This window comes from Procambarus clarkii, chromosome 18 (genome assembly GCF_040958095.1).
Source record: "Procambarus clarkii isolate CNS0578487 chromosome 18, FALCON_Pclarkii_2.0, whole genome shotgun sequence".
Classification (NCBI taxonomy): Eukaryota; Metazoa; Arthropoda; class Malacostraca; order Decapoda; family Cambaridae; genus Procambarus; species Procambarus clarkii.
The window spans coordinates 17,315,353-17,337,019 of record NC_091167.1 but is presented as its reverse complement, the minus strand read 5'-3'; the positions used below and the strand labels follow the sequence as shown (position 1 = coordinate 17,337,019).

Below are 21,667 nucleotides of genomic sequence, written 5' to 3'. Positions count from 1 at the left end.
CTCAGGGTGATAATATTGGTGAGGAAGACCTCTGGTGGTGGACGAGACGGGCGGAGGTCCACTACAGTGACCTGTGTGACCTCTGGGGTCACCCCTGTGACCCCAGTAAACATATGCACCCCACCATCCCTGCAGTCCATCCCTTCCCCCTACCCGTCCCCTCCCTATCCTTCCCTCCCTTGTCTCTCTCCTCCCCCCCCCCAAACATCGCACCACTCAATATAGCCCAAACAGTTAAGCTCACTCCATAATAAATCAGCCGGTGGGGAAGGCTTCTGACACGACCTAAGCTTGTACGACGACCCGGGCCAAGCTGACAGCTTTGTTATAAAACGCTTCTACATATATTATTGCTCAGCTTGGGCTGGGACACGCTCAGCTTGGGCTGGGACACGCTCAGCTTGGGCTGGGACACGCTCAGCTTGGGCTGGGACACGCTCAGCTTGGGCTGGGACACGCTCAGCTTGGGCTGGGACACGCTCAGCTTGGGCTGGGACACGCTCAGCTTGGGCTGGGACACGCTCAGCTTGGGCTGGGACACGCTCAGCTTGGGCTGGGACACGCTCAGCTTGGGCTGGGACACGCTCAGCTTGGGCTGGGACACGCTCAGCTTGGGCTGGGACACGCTGATGCTTTTGGTGTTTGGAGTAAAGTCTCTCAACCTCTAAAGTTTCATTATATCCCCACAACACCCTAGTCCTCCACCTTGTATATATATATATATATATATATATATATATATATAGTATATATATATATATATATATATATATATATATATATATATATTAACTTTTGTGTGTACTCACCTAGTTGTGCTTGCGGGGATTGAGCTTTGGCTCTTTGGTCCCGCCTCTCAACTGTCAATCAACTGGTGTACAGATGTGTGAGAGAGAACTCACTAAGCCGGTGTTGAGGAGCTGAAGCACGCTCGTACCTGGCCCAAGGTGGCACCAGTAGACAAGGTGTCAATAGTAAGAATTTCAAATAAGCCATTAAGTAGAATAATGCTCGTAACTGCTGCACCACGAGTGTAGACCCATATCTACTGAGTAGACATGGCTTTATAAACCAAGGCATATCTACTGAGTAGACATGGCTTTATAAACAAAGGCATATCTACTGAGTAGATATGGCTTTATAAACAAAGGCATATCTACTGAGTAGATATGTTGTGAGCCCATGTGTTGGGGGGCACCCCCTGACCTAGGGGGGTGGGCACCCCCCCAGACCTGGGAGTGGGCACCCCCCCTGACCTAGGGGGGGTGGGCACCCCCCCAGACCTGGGGATGGGCACCCCCCCCCCCCTCCACAAGCACTAGAGCACCAATCACTAACGTTGTCGACTTTACTCACTAATAATATGTATTAGATAACAACGGGAGATAGCAGCTAACGAGGAGAGAGTGAGGTAACGACCCTCCGCCCTCGGCCGGGGTCCCGCTAAATCATATTTTTACAATCGGTGTTGTAAATTAGGCTCAGCCTCGGCTAATTAATTCTTTACAGGAGGAAAGAGACAGGTGGAGCGGCGTGGGTGTCTCAGGTAACTCACCCGTCTACTGCTCCTTCACCACTTAAAATGTTAATAGACAGACAGGCTCCTTAGCAGGGGGGGGGGGTGAGGGGGGGCTCGAACCCTGTATAATGTTATCTTGTTAACTCCAGCTGGGGTAGTTCCCCCCCCCCCTTGTGTACTGTTTAAGGGGGGGGGAGTGTGTAATATTGGTTAATGGGGCCCTGTATGGTGCATAATGTTAGTTAATGGGGCCCTGTATGGTGCACAATGTTAGTTAATGGGCCCTGTATGGTGCATAATGTTGGGTGTTTGGGGCCCTGTATGGTGCATAATGTTAGTTAATGGGGCCCTGTATGGTGCACAATGTTAGTTAATGGGGCCCTGTATGGTGCATAATGTTGGGTGTTTGGGGCCCTGTATGGTGGATAATGTTGGGTGTTTGGGGCCCTGTATGGTGGATAATGTTGGGTGTTTGGGGCCCTGTATGGTGCATAATGTTAGTTAATGGGGCCCTGTATGGTGGATAATGTTGGGTGTTTGGGGCCCTGTATGGTGCATAATGTTAGTTAATGGGGCCCTGTATGGTGGATAATGTTGGGTGTTTGGGGCCCTGTATGGTGCATAATGTTGGGTGTTTGGGGCCCTGTATGGTGCATAATGTTGGGTGTTTGGGGCCCTGTATGGTGCATAATGTTGGGTGTTTGGGGCCCTGTATGGTGCATAATGTTGGGTGTTTGGGGCCCTGTATGGTGCATAATGTTGGGTGTTTGGGGCCCTGTATGGTGCATAATGTTGGGTGTTTGGGGCCCTGTATGGTGCATAATGTTGGGTGTTTGGGGCCCTGTATGGTGTATAATGTTGGGTGTTTGGGGCCCTGTATGGTGTATAATGTTGGGTGTTTGGGGCCCTGTATGGTGCATAATGTTGGGTGTTTGGGGCCCTGTATGGTGCATAATGTTGGGTGTTTGGGGCCCTGTATGGTGTATAATGTTGGGTGTTTGGGGCCCTGTATGGTGCATAATGTTGGGTGTTTGGGGCCCTGTATGGTGTATAATGTTGGGTGTTTGGGGCCCTGTATGGTGCATAATGTTGGGTGTTTGGGGCCCTGTATGGTGTATAATGTTGGGTGTTTGGGGCCCTGTATGGTGCATAATGTTGGGTGTTTGGGGCCCTGTATGGTGCATAATATTGGGTGTTTGGGGCCTTGTATGGTGCATAATGCTGGGTGTTTGGGGCCCTGTATGGTGCATAATGGTGGGTGTTTGGGCCCTGTATGGTGTATAATGTTGGGTGTTTGGGGCCCTGTATGGTGCCCCCCCCCCCTTGTATATCTATATAAATAAACATGTAAATGTTCGTTTGTTCAAAATCGCTGATGGAAAAAAAGTTCTCCACCGATTGCTTCGAAATGTTTTTTTTTTTCTATATCTACTATATAGATGTCGCGTCTGTGACAGGTAAAAAAAAAAAAAAACATTCTTTTTTGGTAAAATTGTGTTTTTTCATGTGAGGGAAATCTCCGAAACCTCTTTACCGATTGCGTTGAAATTCTGACACAATGTTGCATTCGAATACGGGTGTGTTTATATACCTACTATATACATGCCTCACCTGTCACAGGTAAAAACTTATATTTTTTTTGGAAAGCAGCGCCATCTGTTGCGTGTAAAAAACAACACACCCTATAGTAAATATGTTACGATTCCATTTCAATGTTTCCGATTGCATTGATAAATTGAAATTTCATAGATTTCGATTTATTTTCATTTTGATTTAACTATTTTGTTTGAAATTGCATTGGAATTGAGCTGTGTTGTTTACCATACCGTTCATTTCGTGAGTATAGTTTTTTTTTATTTTTTATTGCTTTTCATTTCGTTTTTTAACTGTTCTTATTTTTTAGCGATGGGAACATCAGATTATTTGATGTTCCCATTTTTCTGATGGATCATCAGATCATTTGGGAACACATCGAACGAGGGAGTGGGGAATGGTGGGGAGGACGAGGGAGTGGGGGATGATAGGGAGGACGGTGGGGGACGAGGGAGTGGGGAATGGTGGGGAGGACGGTGGGGGACGAGGGAGTGGGGGATGGTGGGGAGGACGGTGGGGGACGAGGGAGTGGGGAATGATGGGGAGGACGGTGGGGGACGAGGGAGTGGGGGATGGTGGGGAGGACGGTGGGGGACGAGGGAGTGGGGGATGGTGGGGAGGACGGTGGGGGGACGAGGGAGTGGGGAATGATGGGGAGGACGGTGGGGGACGAGGGAGTGGGGAATGATGGGGAGGACGGTGGGGGACGAGGGAGTGGGGAATGATGGGGAGGACGAGGGAACGAGGGAGTGGGGGATGATGGGGAGGACGGTGGGGGACGAGGGAGTGGGGAATGATGGGGAGGGACGAGGGAACGAGGGAGTGGGGGATGATGGGGAGGACGGTGGGGGACAGGGGAGTGGGGGATGATGGGGAGGACGGTGGGGGACGAGGGAGTGGGGGATGGTGGGGAGGACGGTGGGGGACGAGGGAGTGGGGAATGATGGGGAGGACGGTGGGGGACGAGGGAGTGGGGAATGATGGGGAGGACGAGGGAACGAGGGAGTGGGGGATGATGGGGAGGACGGTGGGGGACAGGGGAGTGGGGGATGATGGGGAGGACGGTGGGGGACGAGGGAGTGGGGGATGGTGGGGAGGACGGTGGGGGACGAGGGAGTGGGGAATGATGGGGAGGACGGTGGGGGACGAGGGAAGTGGGGAATGATGGGGAGGACGGTGGGGGACGAGGGAGTGGGGGAATGATGGGGAGGACGGTGGGGGACGAGGGAGTGGGGAATGATGGGGAGGACGGTGGGGGACAGGGGAGACTTGCTGTGGCTCAGCAATGCATTGCCGGGTACTGCTAGTCTATACATGTAAAGGGAAATATCTGTGTGAACGTTCGAGGTTAGAAGCCAGACACTTAAATGTGGCAAGCTTCACCTAATTTACCCCAGTAATTGCTGGTGGGTACGTGCCCAACATGGCGGGTCGGGACTGGTGTCAGAGCAGAGAGAGCTAGTGCCACAGTGCCAACGTCACCCCCACCAAACTCTGGCAATACCACATGACTAGACGCTGAATTACCAATATTATTTGATCTTGGCCATAACGGAAACCTTATGAAGTGACGACGACGACCTTCAGCCAAAAGGGAACATTGATGACACACATTCTGGTGAGAGTTTATAACTTGTGTGTTGATGAAGGAAGTACAGGCGGAGTGTTGTGGTGCTGAGACTACTGGTCTCCTCAGCTCTACTCTCAGCTCTCTCACTAGTCTCACTGGTGGGGAGGGAGAGGGGGGGGGACAGACCCCATCTAGTGTGTGTGTACTCAACTAACAGTACTTATCTAGTTGTGCTTGCGGGGGTTGAGCTCTGGCTCTTTGGTCCCGCCTCTCAACCGTCAATCAACTGGTGTACAGGTTCCTGAGCCTATTGGGCTCTATCATATCTACATTATAAACTGTGTATGGAGTCAGCCTCCACCACATCACTGCCTAATAGCATTCCACCTGTTAACTACTCTGACACTGAAAAAGTTCCTTCTAACGTCTCTGTGGCTCATGTGGGTACTCAGTTTCCACCTGTGTCCCCTTGTTCGCATCCCGCCAGTGTTGAATAGTTTATCTGTATCTACTCGTGTCAATTTCTGTGAGAATTTTGTAGGTAGTGATCATGTCTCCCCTAACTCTTCTGTCTTCCAATGATGGAAAGTTTAATTCTGGGACTAGTCTGGTCGCATACCTCTGAACTTTCTTTAACTTTTTCTCTTGTGTATGACTTGGTTTGGACTCCAGGCCGGAGCTGCATAATCAAGGATTGGTCTGACATATGTGGAGTACAAGATTCTCAGTGATTCCTTACACAACTTTCTTAAGGCCGTTCTTATGTTGATCAATCTACCTTATGCCGCTGACGATATCTTTGTTGTGTGAACTACAGGTTCAGTGAGATATCAACCACGAGATCTTTCTCTGACTCATGAAGGTGAAGATACATCATACACTACACTTCTGGCCCAGTATGATACAGCATACACTACCCCTCTGTCTCAGTATGATACAGCATACACTACCCCTCTGTCTCAGTATGATACAGCATACACTACCCTTCTGGCCCAGTATGATACAGCATACACTACCCCTCTGTCTCAGTATGATACACCATACACTACCCCTCTGGTCCAGTATGATACAGCATACACTACCCTTCTGGCCCAGTATGATACAGCATACACTACCCCTCTGTCTCAGTATGATACAGCATGCACTACCCCCTGGCCCAGTATGATACAGCATACACTACCCTCTGGCCCAGTATGATACAGCATACACTACCCTTCTGGCCCAGTATGATACAGCATACACTACCCCTCTGTCTCAGTATGATACATCATACACTACCCCTCTGGTCCAGTATGATACAGCATACACTACACTTCTGGCCCAGTATGATACAGCATACACTACCCCTCTGTCTCAGTATGATACAGCATGCACTACCCCCCTGGCCCAGTATGATACAGCATACACTACCCTCTGTCTCAGTATGATACAGCATACACTACCCTTCTGGCCCAGTATGATACAGCATACACTACACTTCTGGCCCAGTATGATACATCATACACTACCCCTCTGGTCCAGTATGATACAGCATACACTACACTTCTGGCCCAGTATGATAGCATACACTACCCGTCTGACCCAGTATGATACAGCATACACTACCCCTCTCAGTATAATACAGCATACACTACCTCTCTGTCCTCAGTATAATACAGCATACACTACCCTTCTGTCTACATATAATACAGCATACACTACCCTTCTGTCTCAGTATGATACAGCATACACTACCCCTCTGTCCTCAGTGTGATACAGCATACACTACCCCTCTCAGTATGATACAGCATACACTACCCCTCTCAGTATGATACAGCATACACTACTCCTCTGTCCCAGTATAATACAGCATACACTACCCTTATGCCCCAGTATAATACAGCATACACTACCCCTCTGTCTCAGTATGATACAGCATACACTACCCCTCTGCCCAGTATGATACAGCATACACTACCCCCTCTCAGTATGATACAGCATACACTACCCCCTCTCAGTATGATACAGCATACACTACCCTTATACCCCAATATACTACAACATACACTACCCCTCTCAGTATGATACAGCATACACTACTCCTCTGTCCCAGTATAATACAGCATACACTACCCTTATGCCCCAGTAGATACAGCATACACTACCCCTCTGCCCCAGTATGATACAGCATACACTACCCCCTCTCAGTATGATACAGCATACACTACCCTTATACCCCAATATACTACAACATACACTACCCCCCCCCGTATAATACAGCATACATTACCCCAGTAATACAGCCTAACAATCTGGCGGAACTAGCATAACCACCTCGTTAATGAGAGGTTAACCAACAGGTCCTTAAAGCTGACCTAACAACCGAGACAATAATGGCCAGAAGTGCGGTAGCATCAACGACCATTACCCTCCGTAACGACCGGTGCAGAGAGCAGAAGATGGTCGTCTGCTCCACTAAGTCACGCCCACTGTCTCTCTAAAACCAACACAACAAATTACAAAATAAGGGAGACGGTATGGCTAGATAGGATGGTATTGGAAGGTAGCCATTGTTGTCGTCAAGTGGGTGTCTGCACGCCCCGGCAGAGCTCTGCTCCGTGCTGCTGGCCGTCGTGGGGCGGTAATGGTATGTCATTTCACTCTGCGGACTGCCAATATATCCGCGTGCGGGGAGGTTATTATCTTGGTTATCTTGGTGATTTCGGGGCTTTTTTTTTTAGTGTCCCCGCGGCCCGGTCCTCGACCAGGCCTCCACCCCCAGGAAGCAGCTCGTGACAGCTGACTAACACCCAGGTACCTATTTTACTGATAGGTAACAGGGGCATAGGGTGAAAGAAACTCTGCCCGTTGTTTCTCGCCGGCGCCTGGAATCGAAGCCAGGACCACAGGATCACAAGTCCAGCGTGCTGTCCGCTCGGCCGACCAGCCCTCCCTCTCGGCCAACTATTCCGACCAGGGGAGGGGTAGGTTATGCTAGTGCCCGCGTGTTGGGTGAGTTACTGGGCTGGCCGGGGCGGGTCGGGCTCCGTGGGAAGGGGGAATACGAGGCTCTGGGCTGATTCACTCTTAAATGGCACCATTGTCGTTTTTGTCGGGCGGGCAATGATAGCCCCGCGCCCAGACCTGCCTACACCCTTATCTGCCATATCGCAGATCTCAGCGATAACCAAAGATTGCATTTGACGCACAAAAAAGATATAAATTAAACAAATGGAGTTTTCAAACCAGTATAGAAGGATTGTTGAATAATGCCTACACATAGCCAACATAGCTAGCTCAACCTGACCCAACATAGCCCACCCTGATACAACATAGCCCCACCCTGACACAACATAGCCCACCCTGACACAACATAGTCCACCCTGACACAACACAGTACACCCTGACACAACATAGCCCACCCTGACACAACATAGTCCACCCTGACACAACATAGCCCACCATGACACAACCTAGTCCACCCCTGACCAACATAGACCATCCTCACACAACATAGCCCACCCTGACCCAACATAGCCCACCATGACACAACATAGCTCACCCTGACCCAACATAACCCACCCTGACCCAACATAGTCCACCCTGACCCAACATAGCCCACCATGACACAACATAGTCCACCCTGACCCAACATAACCCACCCTGACCCAACATAGACCACCATGACACAACATAGCCCACCCTGACACAACATAGCCCACTCTGACACAACATAGCCCACCATGACACAACATAGCCCACCATGACACAACATAGACCACAATGACCCAACATAGCCCACCATGACCCAACATAGACCACCCTGACCCCAACATAGACCACCCTGACCCAACATAACCCACCATGACCCAACATAGCCCACCATGACCCAACATAGACCACCATGACCCAACATAGACCACCATGACCCAACATAACCCACCATGACCCAACATAACCCACCATGACCCAACATAACCCACCATGACCCAACATAACCCACCATCTTGAGGTTATCTTGAGATGATTTCGGGGCTTTTAGTGTCCCCGCGGCCCGGTCCTCGACCAGGCCTCCACCCCCAGGAAGCAGCCCGTGACAGCTGACTAACACCCAGGTACCTATTTTACTGCTAGGTAACAGGGGCATAGGGTGAAAGAAACTCTGCCCATTGTTTCTCGCCGGCGCCTGGGATCGTACCCGGGACTACAGGATCACAAGTCCCGCGTGCTGTCCGCTCGGCCGACCGGCTCCCTATGACCCAACATAGACCACCATGACCCAACATAGACCACCATGACCCAACATAGACCACCATGACCCAACATAGACCACCATGACCCAACATAACCCACCATAACCCAACATAACCCACCATGACCCAACATAGACCACCATGACCCAACATAGACCACCATGACCCAACATAGACCACCATGACCCAACATAGACCACCATGACCCAACATAGACCACCATGACCCAACATAGACCACCATGACCCAACATAACCCACCATAACCCAACATAACCCACCATGACCCAACATAGACCACCATGACCCAACATAGACCACCATGACCCAACATAGACCACCATGACCCAACATAGACCACCATGACCCAACATAGACCACCATGACCCAACATAACCCACCATGACCCAACATAACCCACTATGACCCAACATAGACCACCATGACCCAACATAACCGACCATGACCCAACATAGACCACCATGACCCAACATAGACCACCATGACCCAACATAACCGACTATGACCCAACATAACCCACCATGACCCAACATAGACCACCATGACCCAACATAACCCACCATGACCCAACATAACCCACCATGACCCAACATAGACCACCATGACCCAACATAGACCACCATGACCCAACATAGACCACCATGACCCAACATAGCCCACCATGACCCAACATAGACCACCATGACCCAACATAACCATCCATATGAATGTTGTCCGCTGCCGTAACAATGATTTTAGTCGTTAAACTGTCTCTAATTCGTCCTCCATTCCACCATTTCCCTGCTCCCCCCCCTCCCTCCCCCCCCCTCGACCCCCCTCCTACCTCCCTCCCCCTCCTGGCCCTCCTCGACCCCCCCTCCCCCTCCTGCCCCCCTCCCCTTCCTGCCCCCCCCTCCCCCCTCCTACCCCACCTCCCCGGACCATATAAAAGGGTGTCTTATGGGAAATTAATGACGATGGTTGCATTAAGTGGGAGGAAGATGGCCGCCAACTGGTCAGGGGGGAGGGGGGAGGGTCAGCCATCCTGGGGGGGGGGGGCTGCTGCCCTCACTAGACGATTGATTGTTGTATTATTAATGGAGTGTACAGTTGAGATTGATACACTGCTACTTTCCCCTCTGCCCCCATTGATCGAGGGGTGGCCCCTATGCCCCCTGTGCTCCAGGGGTGGCCCCTATGCCCCCCAGTGCTCCAGGGGTGGCCCCTATGCCCCGATTGATCGAGGGGTGGCCCCTATGCCCCCCTGTGCTCCAGGGGTGGCCCATATGCCCCCCAGTGCTCCAGGGGTGGCCCCTACGCCCCCCAGTGCTCCAGGGGTGGCCCCTACGCCCCCCTGTGCTCCAGGGGTGGCCCCTACGCCCCCCAGTGCTCCAGGGGTGGCCCCTATGCCCCCCAGTGCTCCAGGGGTGGCCCCTACGCCCCCCTGTGCTCCAGGGGTGGCCCCTACGCCCCCCAGTGCTCCAGGGGTGGCCCCTACGCCCCCCAGTGCTCCAGGGGTGGCCCCTACGCCCCCCAGTGCTCCAGGGGTGGCCCCTACGCCCCCCAGTGCTCCAGGTGTCTTCCTCCACCTCTCCATGCTGATATATTTCCTCTATAAATGCTTTATTTATCCTACCTTTTCTAATCCGTTAGTATTCTTTATGTCGTGATCATATCCCCTGTGTGTCGGCCCACATCAAGTGTTGTAAGATTGAATTCCCTTAACCTGACCTTGTTTAGTCCTAATTTCGGCACTACTTTTGTTGCTGAGCTCTGGAGCTTTTTGGGCTGTTTGTTACACTGTGCGGGGTCCAGGCCGGTGCTGCATACTCTCTCTCTGTTACACTGTGTGGGGTCCAGACCGGTGCTGCATACTCTCTCTCTGTTACACTGTGCGGGGTCCAGGCCGGTGCTGCATACTCTCTGTTACACTGTGTGGGGTCCAGACCGGTGCTGCATACTCTCTGCTACACTGTGTGGGGTCCAGACCGGTGCTGCATACTCTCTCTCTGTTACACTGTGCGGGGTCCAGACCGGTGCTGCATACTCTCTGTTACACTGTGTGGGGTCCAGACCGGTGCTGCATACTCTCTGCTACACTGTGCGGGGTCCAGACCGGTGCTGCATACTCTCTCCTTCACTGTGCGGGGTCCAGGCCGGTGCTGCATACTCTCTCTGTTACACTGTGCGGGGTCCAGACCGGTGCTGCATACTCTCTCTTTGTTACACTGTGCGGGGTCCAGACCCGTGCTGCATACTCTCTCTCTGTTACACTGTGCGGGGTCCAGACCCGTGCTGCATACTCTCTCTCTGTTACACTGTGCGGGGTCCAGACCCGTGCTGCATACTCTCTCTCTGTTACACTGTGCGGGGTCCAGACCCGTGCTGCATACTCTCTCTCTCTGTTACACTGTGCGGGGTCCAGACCCGTGCTGCATACTCTCTCTCTGTTACACTGTGCGGGGTCCAGGCCCGTGCTGCATACTCTCTCTCTCTGTTACACTGTGCGGGGTCCAGGCCGGTGCTGCATACTCTCTCTCTGTTACACTGTGCGGGGTCCAGGCCGGTGCTGCATACTCTCTCTCTGTTACACTGTGCGGGGTCCAGACCCGTGCTGCATACTCTCTCTCTCTGTTACACTGTGCGGGGTCCAGGCCGGTGCTGCATACTCTCTCTCTCTGTTACACTGTGCGGGGTCCAGGCCGGTGCTGCATACTCTCTCTGTTACACTGTGCGGGGTCCAGGCCGGTGCTGCATACTCTCTCTCTCTGTTACACTGTGCGGGGTCCAGGCCGGTGCTGCATTCTCTCTCTGTTACACTGTGCGGGGTCCAGGCCGGTGCTGCATACTCTCTCTCTGTTACACTGTGCGGGGTCCAGGCCGGTGCTGCATACTCTCTCTCTCTGTTACACTGTGCGGGGTCCAGACCCGTGCTGCATACTCTCTCTCTCTGTTACACTGTGCGGGGTCCAGACCGGTGCTGCATACTCTCTCTCTCTGTTACACTGTGCGGGGTCCAGGCCGGTGCTGCATACTCTCTCTCTCTGTTACACTGTGCGGGGTCAAGGCCAAAGCTGCATACTCTCTCTCTCTGTTACACTGTGCGGGGTCCAGACCGGTGCTGCATACTCTCTCTCTGTTACACTGTGCGGGGTCAAGGCCAAAGCTGCATACTCTCTCTCTCTGTTACACTGTGCGGGGTCCAGACCGGTGCTGCATACTCTCTCTCTGTTACACTGTGCGGGGTCAAGGCCAAAGCTGCATACTCTCTCTCTCTGTTACACTGTGCGGGGTCCAGGCCGGTGCTGCATACTCTCTCTCTGTTACACTGTGCGGGGTCCAGACCGGTGCTGCATACTCTCTCTCTGTTACACTGTGCGGGGTCCAGACCGGTGCTGCATACTCTCTCTCTGTTACACTGTGCGGGGTCCAGGCCCGTGCTGCATACTCTCTCTCTGTTACACTGTGCGGGGTCCAGACCGGTGCTGCATACTCTCTCTCTCTGTTACACTGTGCGGGGTCCAGACCGGTGCTGCATACTCTCTCTCTCTGTTACACTGTGCGGGGTCCAGACCGGTGCTGCATACTCTCTCTCTCTGTTACACTGTGCGGGGTCCAGACCGGTGCTGCATACTCTCTCTCTGTTACACTGTGCGGGGTCCAGGCCGGTGCTGCATACTCTCTCTCTGTTACACTGTGCGGGGTCCAGGCCGGTGCTGCATACTCTCTCTGTTACACTGTGCGGGGTCCAGACCGGTGCTGCATACTCTCTCTCTGTTACACTGTGCGGGTCCAGGCCGGTGCTGCATACTCTCTCTCTGTTACACTGTGCGGGGTCCAGGCCGGTGCTGCATACTCTCTCTCTGTTACACTGTGCGGGGTCCAGGCCGGTGCTGCATACTCTCTCTCTGTTACACTGTGCGGGGTCCAGGCCGGTGCTGCATACTCTCTCTGTTACACTGTGCGGGGTCCAGGCCGGTGCTGCATACTCTCTCTCTCTGTTACACTGTGCGGGGTCCAGGCCGGTGCTGCATACTCTCTCTCTCTGTTACACTGTGCGGGGTCCAGACCGGTGCTGCATACTCTCTCTGGGCCATAAACATATAATTATATCACCGTACAGGATGGAGTATAACCCAGTATGGAAGGTGACCGCTGACGCCGTGTAGACTTAGACTTAGGTATACTATGTATATATGTTGTATATATATGTATATATACTATGTATACATGTTGTTGTGGTAACTACACAACAACAAATATACACATGAATGCAAAATTAAGTAAATTGATAAACTCATTAATACGAGTAAATTATATATATATATATATATATATATATATATATATATATATATATATATATATATATATATATATATATATATATATATATTTCAAATAAAGTTAGATATATACACACATACCAAAAGAATAGGGGTGGTAGGAGAAGAAAATATCAAAGTGTTCAGTGAGGATTCACAAGGTCTTCTCTGAGTACTCTTTATTTTCTTCTCCGAGGCTATGGGTCCCTACACTTGCACCAGAGGTGGTACCCCTTCTAGGTATGAATATTATATATATATATATATATATATATATATATATATATATATATATATATATATATATATATACATATATATGAGAGGTGAGGCAGAGGTGGTGGAGGAGAGAGGTGCGGTGTTCACCTGTGATCCAGGTGACCTTTGACCTCAATTAGCTGTGTGGTCATATATCTAACCATCGACGGGGCGTCCTCAAGGGTTTAATTGTTCTTAATTACATTCCTAAAACTGCCCTTCTTGGCCGGAGGTGGTGGTCTTAACAACCGGTCTCCACTACAACAACATTACTTATGAGATATCCGGAGTAAGCGACACCGGACGGGGCTCGAAGCTGGAGGGATGGATAGAGCAGAGGAGGGAGGGATAGGGCAGAGGGTGGGATAGAGCAGAGGAGGGTGGGATAGGGCAGAGGAGGGTGGGATAGAGCAGAGGAGGGAGGGATAGGGCAGAGGAGGGGGGGATAGAGCAGAGGAGGGGGGATAGAGCAGAGGAGGGGGGGATAGAGCAGAGGAGGGTGGGATAGAGCAGAGGAGGGTGGGATAGAGCAGAGGAGGGTGGGATAGAGCAGAGGAGGGTGGGATAGGGCAGAGGGAGGGATACGGCAGAGGAGGGGGGATAGAGCAGAGGAGGGGGATAGAGCAGAGGAGGGGGGGATAGAGCAGAGGAGGGTGGGATAGGGCAGAGGAGGGGGGATAGAGCAGAGGAGGGGGGGATAGAGCAGAGGAGGGGGGGATAGAGCAGAGGAGGGTAGGATAGAGCAGAGGAGGGTGGGATAGAGCAGAGGAGGGGGGGATAGAGCAGAGGAGGGTGGGATAGAGCAGAGGAGGGGGGGATAGAGCAGAGGAGGGGGGATAGAGCAGAGGAGGGGGGGATAGAGCAGAGGAGGGGGGATAGAGCAGAGGAGGGGGGGATAGAGCAGAGGAGGGTGGGATAGAGCAGAGGAGGGGGGATAGAGCAGAGGAGGGGGGATAGAGCAGAGGAGGGGGGGATAGAGCAGAGGAGGGGGGATAGAGCAGAGGAGGGGGGATAGAGCAGAGGAGGGGGGGATAGAGGAGAAGGGTGATGTTAGTCTGAGTTAAACAGACTATCCACCGCCCCGGGACACCCAGCCTGTGTATATATCAGCAGCAGCGAGGAGTCAGACAATTAGGATTGCGGTAGTTAGCAGAGACCCGGAGGGGGGGGGGTTGTTCCTTATGTGGTTGGTGGGCTACTGGCTGCTGCCTGGTTGGCTGGTTGTTGTTTAAGATTAGCTACCTGGAACAAAACGCTCTAAGTAGCACGGGCTATGGTGATCCCGTCGTATGACCTGGTTGGTGTTCCTTACTGACTGCCTGGAACAACCTAGGACTGGAACAGCGGGTACCGAGAGCTAAAGCTCGATCCTGCAGACACAAGTGTATACAAATAGTTGGTTTTACATACACAAGAAACTTGTGAAAGGAATCATTCAGATCCTTGTATACCACATATGTCAGACCAATCGTGCAGTATGTAGTTCCAGCCTGGAGTCCATACCTAGTTAAACACAAGACAAGGTTAGAAAAGATTCAGAGGTTTCAGAAAAGATTCAGATTCAGGATTCACTAGACTATATCCAGAGCTGAGAGGCATGAGCTAAGAGGAAAGGCTTCGGGAGCTGAACGTTTCGCCCATGGAGGACAAAGAGTTATGGGAGGACTGGGCCGCAGGGACGTCGAGCCCCGAAACCATCGTAAGGTAACCACCTACAAAATGCTCCGAGGAATTGACAGGGTAGATAAAGATGAACTATTCAACACTGGCGGGACGTGAACAAGGGGACACAGGTAGAAACAGAGTACCCACATGAGCCACAGAGACGTTAGAAGGAACTTTTTCAGTGTCAAGAGTAGTTAACAGGTGGAATGCATTAGGCAGTGATGTGGTGGAGGCTGACTCCATACACAGTTTATAATGTAGATATGATAGAGCCCAGTAGGCTCAGGAACCTGTACACCAGTTGATTGACAGTTGAGAGGCGGGACCAAAGAGCCAGAGCTCAACCCCCGCAAGCACAACTAGCTGAATACAACCACACACACACACACACACACACACACACACACACACACACACACACACACACACACACACACACACACACACATACACACACACACAGTACCGCATAAGAGGCTGGTACATAAGCTGGAGAGACAGGCAGGTGCAGCTGGTAAGGTGCTCCAGTGGATAAGGGAGCATCTAAGCAATAGGAAGCAGAGAGTTACGGTGAGGGGTGAGACCTCCGATTGGCGTGAAGTCACCAGTGGAGTCCCACAGGGCTCTGTACTCGGTCCTATCTTGTTTCTGATATATGTAAATGATCTCCCGGAGGGTATAGATTCATTTCTCTCAATGTTTGCGGACGATGCCAAAATTATGAGAAGGATTAAGACAGAAGAGGACTGTTTGAGGCTTCAAGAAGACTTAGACAAACTGCAGGAATGGTCGAACAAGTGGTTGTTAGAGTTTAACCCAACCAAATGTAATGTAATGAAGATAGGTGTAGGGAGCAGGAGGCCAGATACAAGGTATCATCTGGGAGACGAAATTCTTCAGGAGTCAGAGAAGGAAAAAGACTTGGGGGTTGATATCACGCCAGACCTGTCTCCTGCAGCACATATCAAGCGGATAACATCAGCGGCGTATGCCAGGCTGGCCAACATACGAACGGCATTCAGATACTTGTGTAAAGAATCATTCAGAACTTTGTATACCACATATGTCAGGCCAATCCTGGAGTATGCAGCCCCAGCATGGAGTCCATATCTAGTCAAGCATAAGACTAAACTGGAAAAGGTTCAAAGGTTTGCCACCAGACTAGTACCCGAGCTGAGAGGTATGAGCTACGAGGAGAGACTACGGGAATTAAACCTCACTTTGCTGGAAGACAGAAGAGTTAGGGGGGACATGATCACCACATTCAAGATTCTGAAGGGAATTGATAGGGTAGATAAAGACAGACTATTTAACACAAGGGGCACACGCACAAGGGGACACAGGTGGAAACTGAGTGCCCAAATGAGCCACAGAGATATTAGAAAGAACTTTTTCAGTGTCAGAGTGGTTGACAAATGGAATGCATTAGGAAGTGATGTGGTGGAGGCTGACTCCATACACAGTTTCAAGTGTAGATATGATAGAGCCCAATAGGCTCAGGAACCTGTACACCTGTTGATTGACGGTTGAGAGGCGGGACCAAAGAGCCAGAGCTCAACCTCCGCAAACACATCTAGGTGAACTAGGTGAGTACACACACACACACACACACACACACACACACACACACACACACACACACACACACCCACACACACACACACACAAAATCCAGAATTGCAGAAGCCAAATTTCCTCTCACCGCCGGCAAACAATCGAACTGACTCCATAATGTCTCAAGATATTCTCAAACGCTCGTCAAGTGACCATTTAACTTGTTAAGTGTAACAACCAAGTGTCAATTTAACTGGTGAAGTGCTTGTTGGAGTCCCTAAGTGCTTTATTTACCGCGTCCTCACCCACCCTTCACAGAGTTTGTCATGCAAATTAAACTGGTCGCCGACGTACCAGACGCCATGATAACAGCTATATTATATATATATATATATATATATATATATATATATATATATATATATATATATATATATATATATATATATATAGTGTGTGTTTGTACTCGCCTAGTTGTGCTTGCGGGGGTTGAGCTCTGGCTCTTTGGTCCCGCCTCTCAACCGTCAATCAACAGGTGTACAGGTTCCTGAGCCTATTGGGCTCTATCATATCTACACTTGAAACTGTGTATGGAGTCAGAGAGAGAGAGAGACAGACACATAGACAGAGAGACAGAGAGAGAGAGAGAGAGAGAGACAGACAGACACATAGACAGAGAGACAGAGAGAGACAGAGAGAGAGAGACAGACACATAGACAGAGAGACAGAGAGAGACAGAGAGAGAGAGACAGACACATAGACAGAGAGAGACAGAGAGAGAGAGAGACAGACACATAGACAGAGAGACAGAGAGAGACAGAGAGAGAGAGACAGACACATAGACAGAGAGAGACAGAGAGAGAGAGAGAGAGAGAGAGACAGACACATAGACAGAGAGACAGAGAGAGACAGAGAGAGAGAGAGAGAGAGAGAGAGACCTTATGAACTCTAATCTCATTTCACAACCAAACTGGCCCAGGCAATATTTAGTCAACACACTAACCAGTTCTTTGCCAGAGATAAAATACAACTTCCCTATCCTCTCCCACATCCATTCTCCCTATCCATGGAGGCTCCCTATCCATGGAGGCTCCCTATCCATGGAGGCTCCCTATCCATGGAGGCTCCCTTTCCATGGAGGCTCCCTATCCATGGAGGCTCCCTATCCACGGAGGCTCCCTATCCATGGAGGCTCCCTATCCATGGAGGCTCCCTATCCATGGAGGCTCCCTATCCATGGAGGCTCCCTTTCCATGGAGGCTCCCTATCCACGGAGGCTCCCTATCCATGGAGGCTCCCTATCCATGGAGGCTCCCTATCCATGGAGGCTCCCTTTCCATGGAGGCTCCCTATCCATGGAGGCTCCCTATCCATGGAGGCTCCCTATCCATGGAGGCTCCCTATCCATGGAGGCTCCCTATCCATGGAGGCTCCCTTTCCATGGAGGCTCCCTATCCATGGAGGCTCCCTATCCACGGAGGCTCCCTATCCATGGAGGCTCCCTATCCATGGAGGCTCCCTATCCATGGAGGCTCCCTATCCATGGAGGCTCCCTATCCATGGAGGCTCCCTATCCATGGAGGCTCCCTATCCATGGAGGCTCCCTATCCCTGGAGGCTCCCTATCCATGGAGGCTCCCTATCCCTGGAGGCTCCCTATCCACGGAGGCTCCCTATCCATGGAGGCTCCCTATCCACGGAGGCTCCCTATTCATGGAGGCTCCCTATCCATGGAGGCTCCCTATCCATGGAGGCTCCCTATCCACGGAGGCTCCCTATCCATGGAGGCTCCCTATCCATGGAGGCTCCCTATCCATGGAGGCTCCCTATCCATGGAGGCTCCCTATCCACGGAGGCTCCTTATCCATGGAGGCTCCCTATCCACGGAGGCTCCCTATCCATGGAGGCTCCCTATTCACGGAGGCTCCCTATCCACGGAGGCTCCCTATCCACGGAGGCTCCCTATCCACGGAGGCTCCCTATCCACGGAGGCTCCCTATCCATGGAGGCTCCCTATCCACGGAGGCTCCCTATCCACGGAGGCTCCCTATCCACGGAGGCTCCCTATCCACGGAGGCTCCTTATCCATGGAGGCTCCCTATCCACGGAGGCTCCCTATCCATGGAGGCTCCCTATTCACGGAGGCTCCCTATCCACGGAGGCTCCCTATCCACGGAGGCTCCCTATCCACGGAGGCTCCCTATCCACGGAGGCTCCCTATTCATGGAGGCTCCCTATCCATGGAGGCTCCTTATCCATGGAGGCTCCCTATCCATGCAGGCTCCCTATCCAGGGAGGCTCCCTATCCATGGAGGCTCCCTATTCATGGAGGCTCCCTATCCATGGAGGCTCCCTATCCATGGAGGCTCCCTATCCACGGAGGCTCCCTATCCACGGAGGCTCCCTATCCACGGAGGCTCCCTATCCACGGAGGCTCCCTATCCACGGAGGCTCCCTATCCACGGAGGCTCCCTATCCACGGAGGCTCCCTATCCACGGAGGCTCCCTATCCATGGAGGCTCCCTATCCATGGAGGTTCCCTATCCAGGGAGGTTCCCTATCCATGGAGGCTCCCTATCCATGGAGGCTCCCTATCCATGGAGGCTCCCTATCCATGGAGGTTCCCTATCCATGGAGGCTCCTTATCCACGGAGGCTCCCTATCCATGGAGGCTCCCTATCCATGTTTCAGTTATTCCAACTGAAAAATAAGGTCTCTATCCTCGCTGTCTGTCTTCCTACTCTCCTAAGATCCGATCTATCCTTAGACTGACACGACCATCTATCCCTACCGTCCAACGACGTCCCTCAGTGCACAAAAGAACTTTAACATGATGTATCAGTAACAAAAATCAGCAGGCGTCGTGAGCAGGATTCGAACCCTGCACACTGGGGACTGCCAAGCACACGCCCTAAGCCACTAAGCCACGACATGCAACAGAAATTAACATATACTGAGGTCCACCTGAAGCCTTTAGGGTGCCTGAGGCAGCGTCTGATCCCATATCAGCGAGTCAGGTTATCTTGAGATGATTTCGGGGCTTTCATGTCCCCGCGGCCCGGTCCTCGACCAGGCCTCCACCCCCAGGAAGCAGCCCGTGACAGCTGACTAACACCCAGGTACCGATTTTACTACTAGGTAACAGGGGCATAGGGTGAAAGAAACTGTGCCCATTGTTTCTCGCCGGCGCCTGGGATCGAACCCGGGACCACAGGATCACAAGTCCAGCGTGCTGTCCGCTCGGCCAACCGGCTCCCATGGTGTACCCTTCTGGAGTACCAAGCGTGCAGGTTCGAATCTCCCTTCTTCACGGATCCTACTGATTACCCTAAGATACTCCTATCCTCCTGTCTATCCTTGGATTATCCGTAAGATACAAGATCCCCCTCTCACTATCCCAAGAGTCTTATCCCTATCCTTACGCTCTACGAATATAATGGATCGGCCTATCCCAGGGACGCTCTCGTGTATACTGTGTTCCTTATCCCCATCCTTGTCCTTGTCTCAAACTCCTGTGAGTCCTCTCCTTGAGGAGCTCTTAGACTAGGTGCGTCCCCCCCCCCCCCCCCGCTTTCCTTCACTGTGGCTGTATACAAGTGTTCCTTGACTGTTTACAAGTGTTCCTTGACTGTTTACAAGTGTTCCTTGACTGTTTACAAGTGTTCCTTGACTGTTTACAAGTGCTCCTTGACTGTTTACACGTGTTTCTTGACTGTTTACAAGTACTCCTTGACTGTTTACAAGTGTTCCTTGACTGTTTACAAGTACTCCTTGACTGTTTACAAATGCTCCTTGACTGTTTACAAATGTTCCATCACTGTCTACAAGTGCTCCTTGACTGTTTACAAGTGCTCCTTGACTGTTTACAAGTGCTCCTTGACTGTTTACAAGTGTTCCTTGACTGTTTACAAGTACTCCTTGACTGTTTACAAATGCTCCTTGACTGTTTACAAATGTTCCATCACTGTTTACAAGTGCTCCTTGACTGTTTACAAGTGCTCCTTGACTGTTTACAAGTGCTCCTTGACTGTTTACAAGTGTTCCTTGACTGTTTACAAGTGCTCTTTGACTGTTTACAAGTGCTCCTTGACTGTTTACAAGTGTTCCTTGACTGTTTACAAGTGCTCCTTGACTGTTTACACGTGTTCCTTGACTGTTTACAAGTGCTCCTTGACTGTTTACAAGTGCTCCTTGACTGTTTACAAGTGTTCCTTGACTGTTTACAAGTGTTCCTTGACCCTCACAGGTGTTGACTATCCTCTGTGGGACTTGTTATCCAATGTGGATTCCTTACACTCCCTCAGAGGGCATCAAATATGCACTTTACAACACTTAATACCTGTTAAAGGGCACTTGTTCACTTACACGGCTCTTACTATCCTCTACCGGGACATTTACTATCCAATTAAAGATCTTCCAAATTTGGTACAATCCATTCCAGTGATCCCGGCCATTACTGTGGTGTTCCTGCTGCTGCTGGAGCTGTGAGAGGCAGGTGGCCCCTACCTGCCTCTCTCTCTCTCACCTCTCAGGGAGGGAGGCCTCTCTCTCTCTCACCTCTCAGGTAGGGAGGCCTCTCTCTCTCTCACCTCTCAGGTAGGGAGGCCTCTCTCTCTCTCACCTCTCAGGTAGGGAGGCCTCTCTCTCTCTCACCTCTCAGGTAGGGAGGCCTCTCTCTCTCTCACCTCTCAGGTAGGGAGGCCTCTCTCTCTCTCACCTCTCAGGTAGGGAGGCCTCTCTCTCTCTCACCTCTCAGGTAGGGAGGCCCTCTCTCTCTCACCTCTCAGGTAGGGAGGCCTCTCTCTCTCTCACCTCTCAGGTAGGGAGGCCTCTCTCTCTCTCACCTCTCAGGTAGGGAGGCCTCTCTCTCTCTCACCTCTCAGGGAGGGAGGCCCTCTCTCTCTCTCAGGGAGGGAGGCCCCTCTCTCTCTCACCTCTCAGGGAGGGAGGCCC

General features: G+C 51.5%; 1 protein-coding gene across 1 annotated transcript in view; it reads right to left on the bottom strand.

The window, feature by feature from the left end:
- Positions 1-325: 325 nt before the first annotated feature.
- The window catches only part of LOC138365973 (uncharacterized), a 33,623-nt gene continuing 12,281 nt past the window's right edge, over positions 326-21,667 (bottom strand). Inside the window, exon 2 of the mRNA XM_069326688.1 lies at positions 326-632. Within this exon, the coding sequence (XP_069182789.1) occupies positions 326-632 (307 nt within the window). The remainder of the gene's footprint in view (positions 633-21,667) is intronic.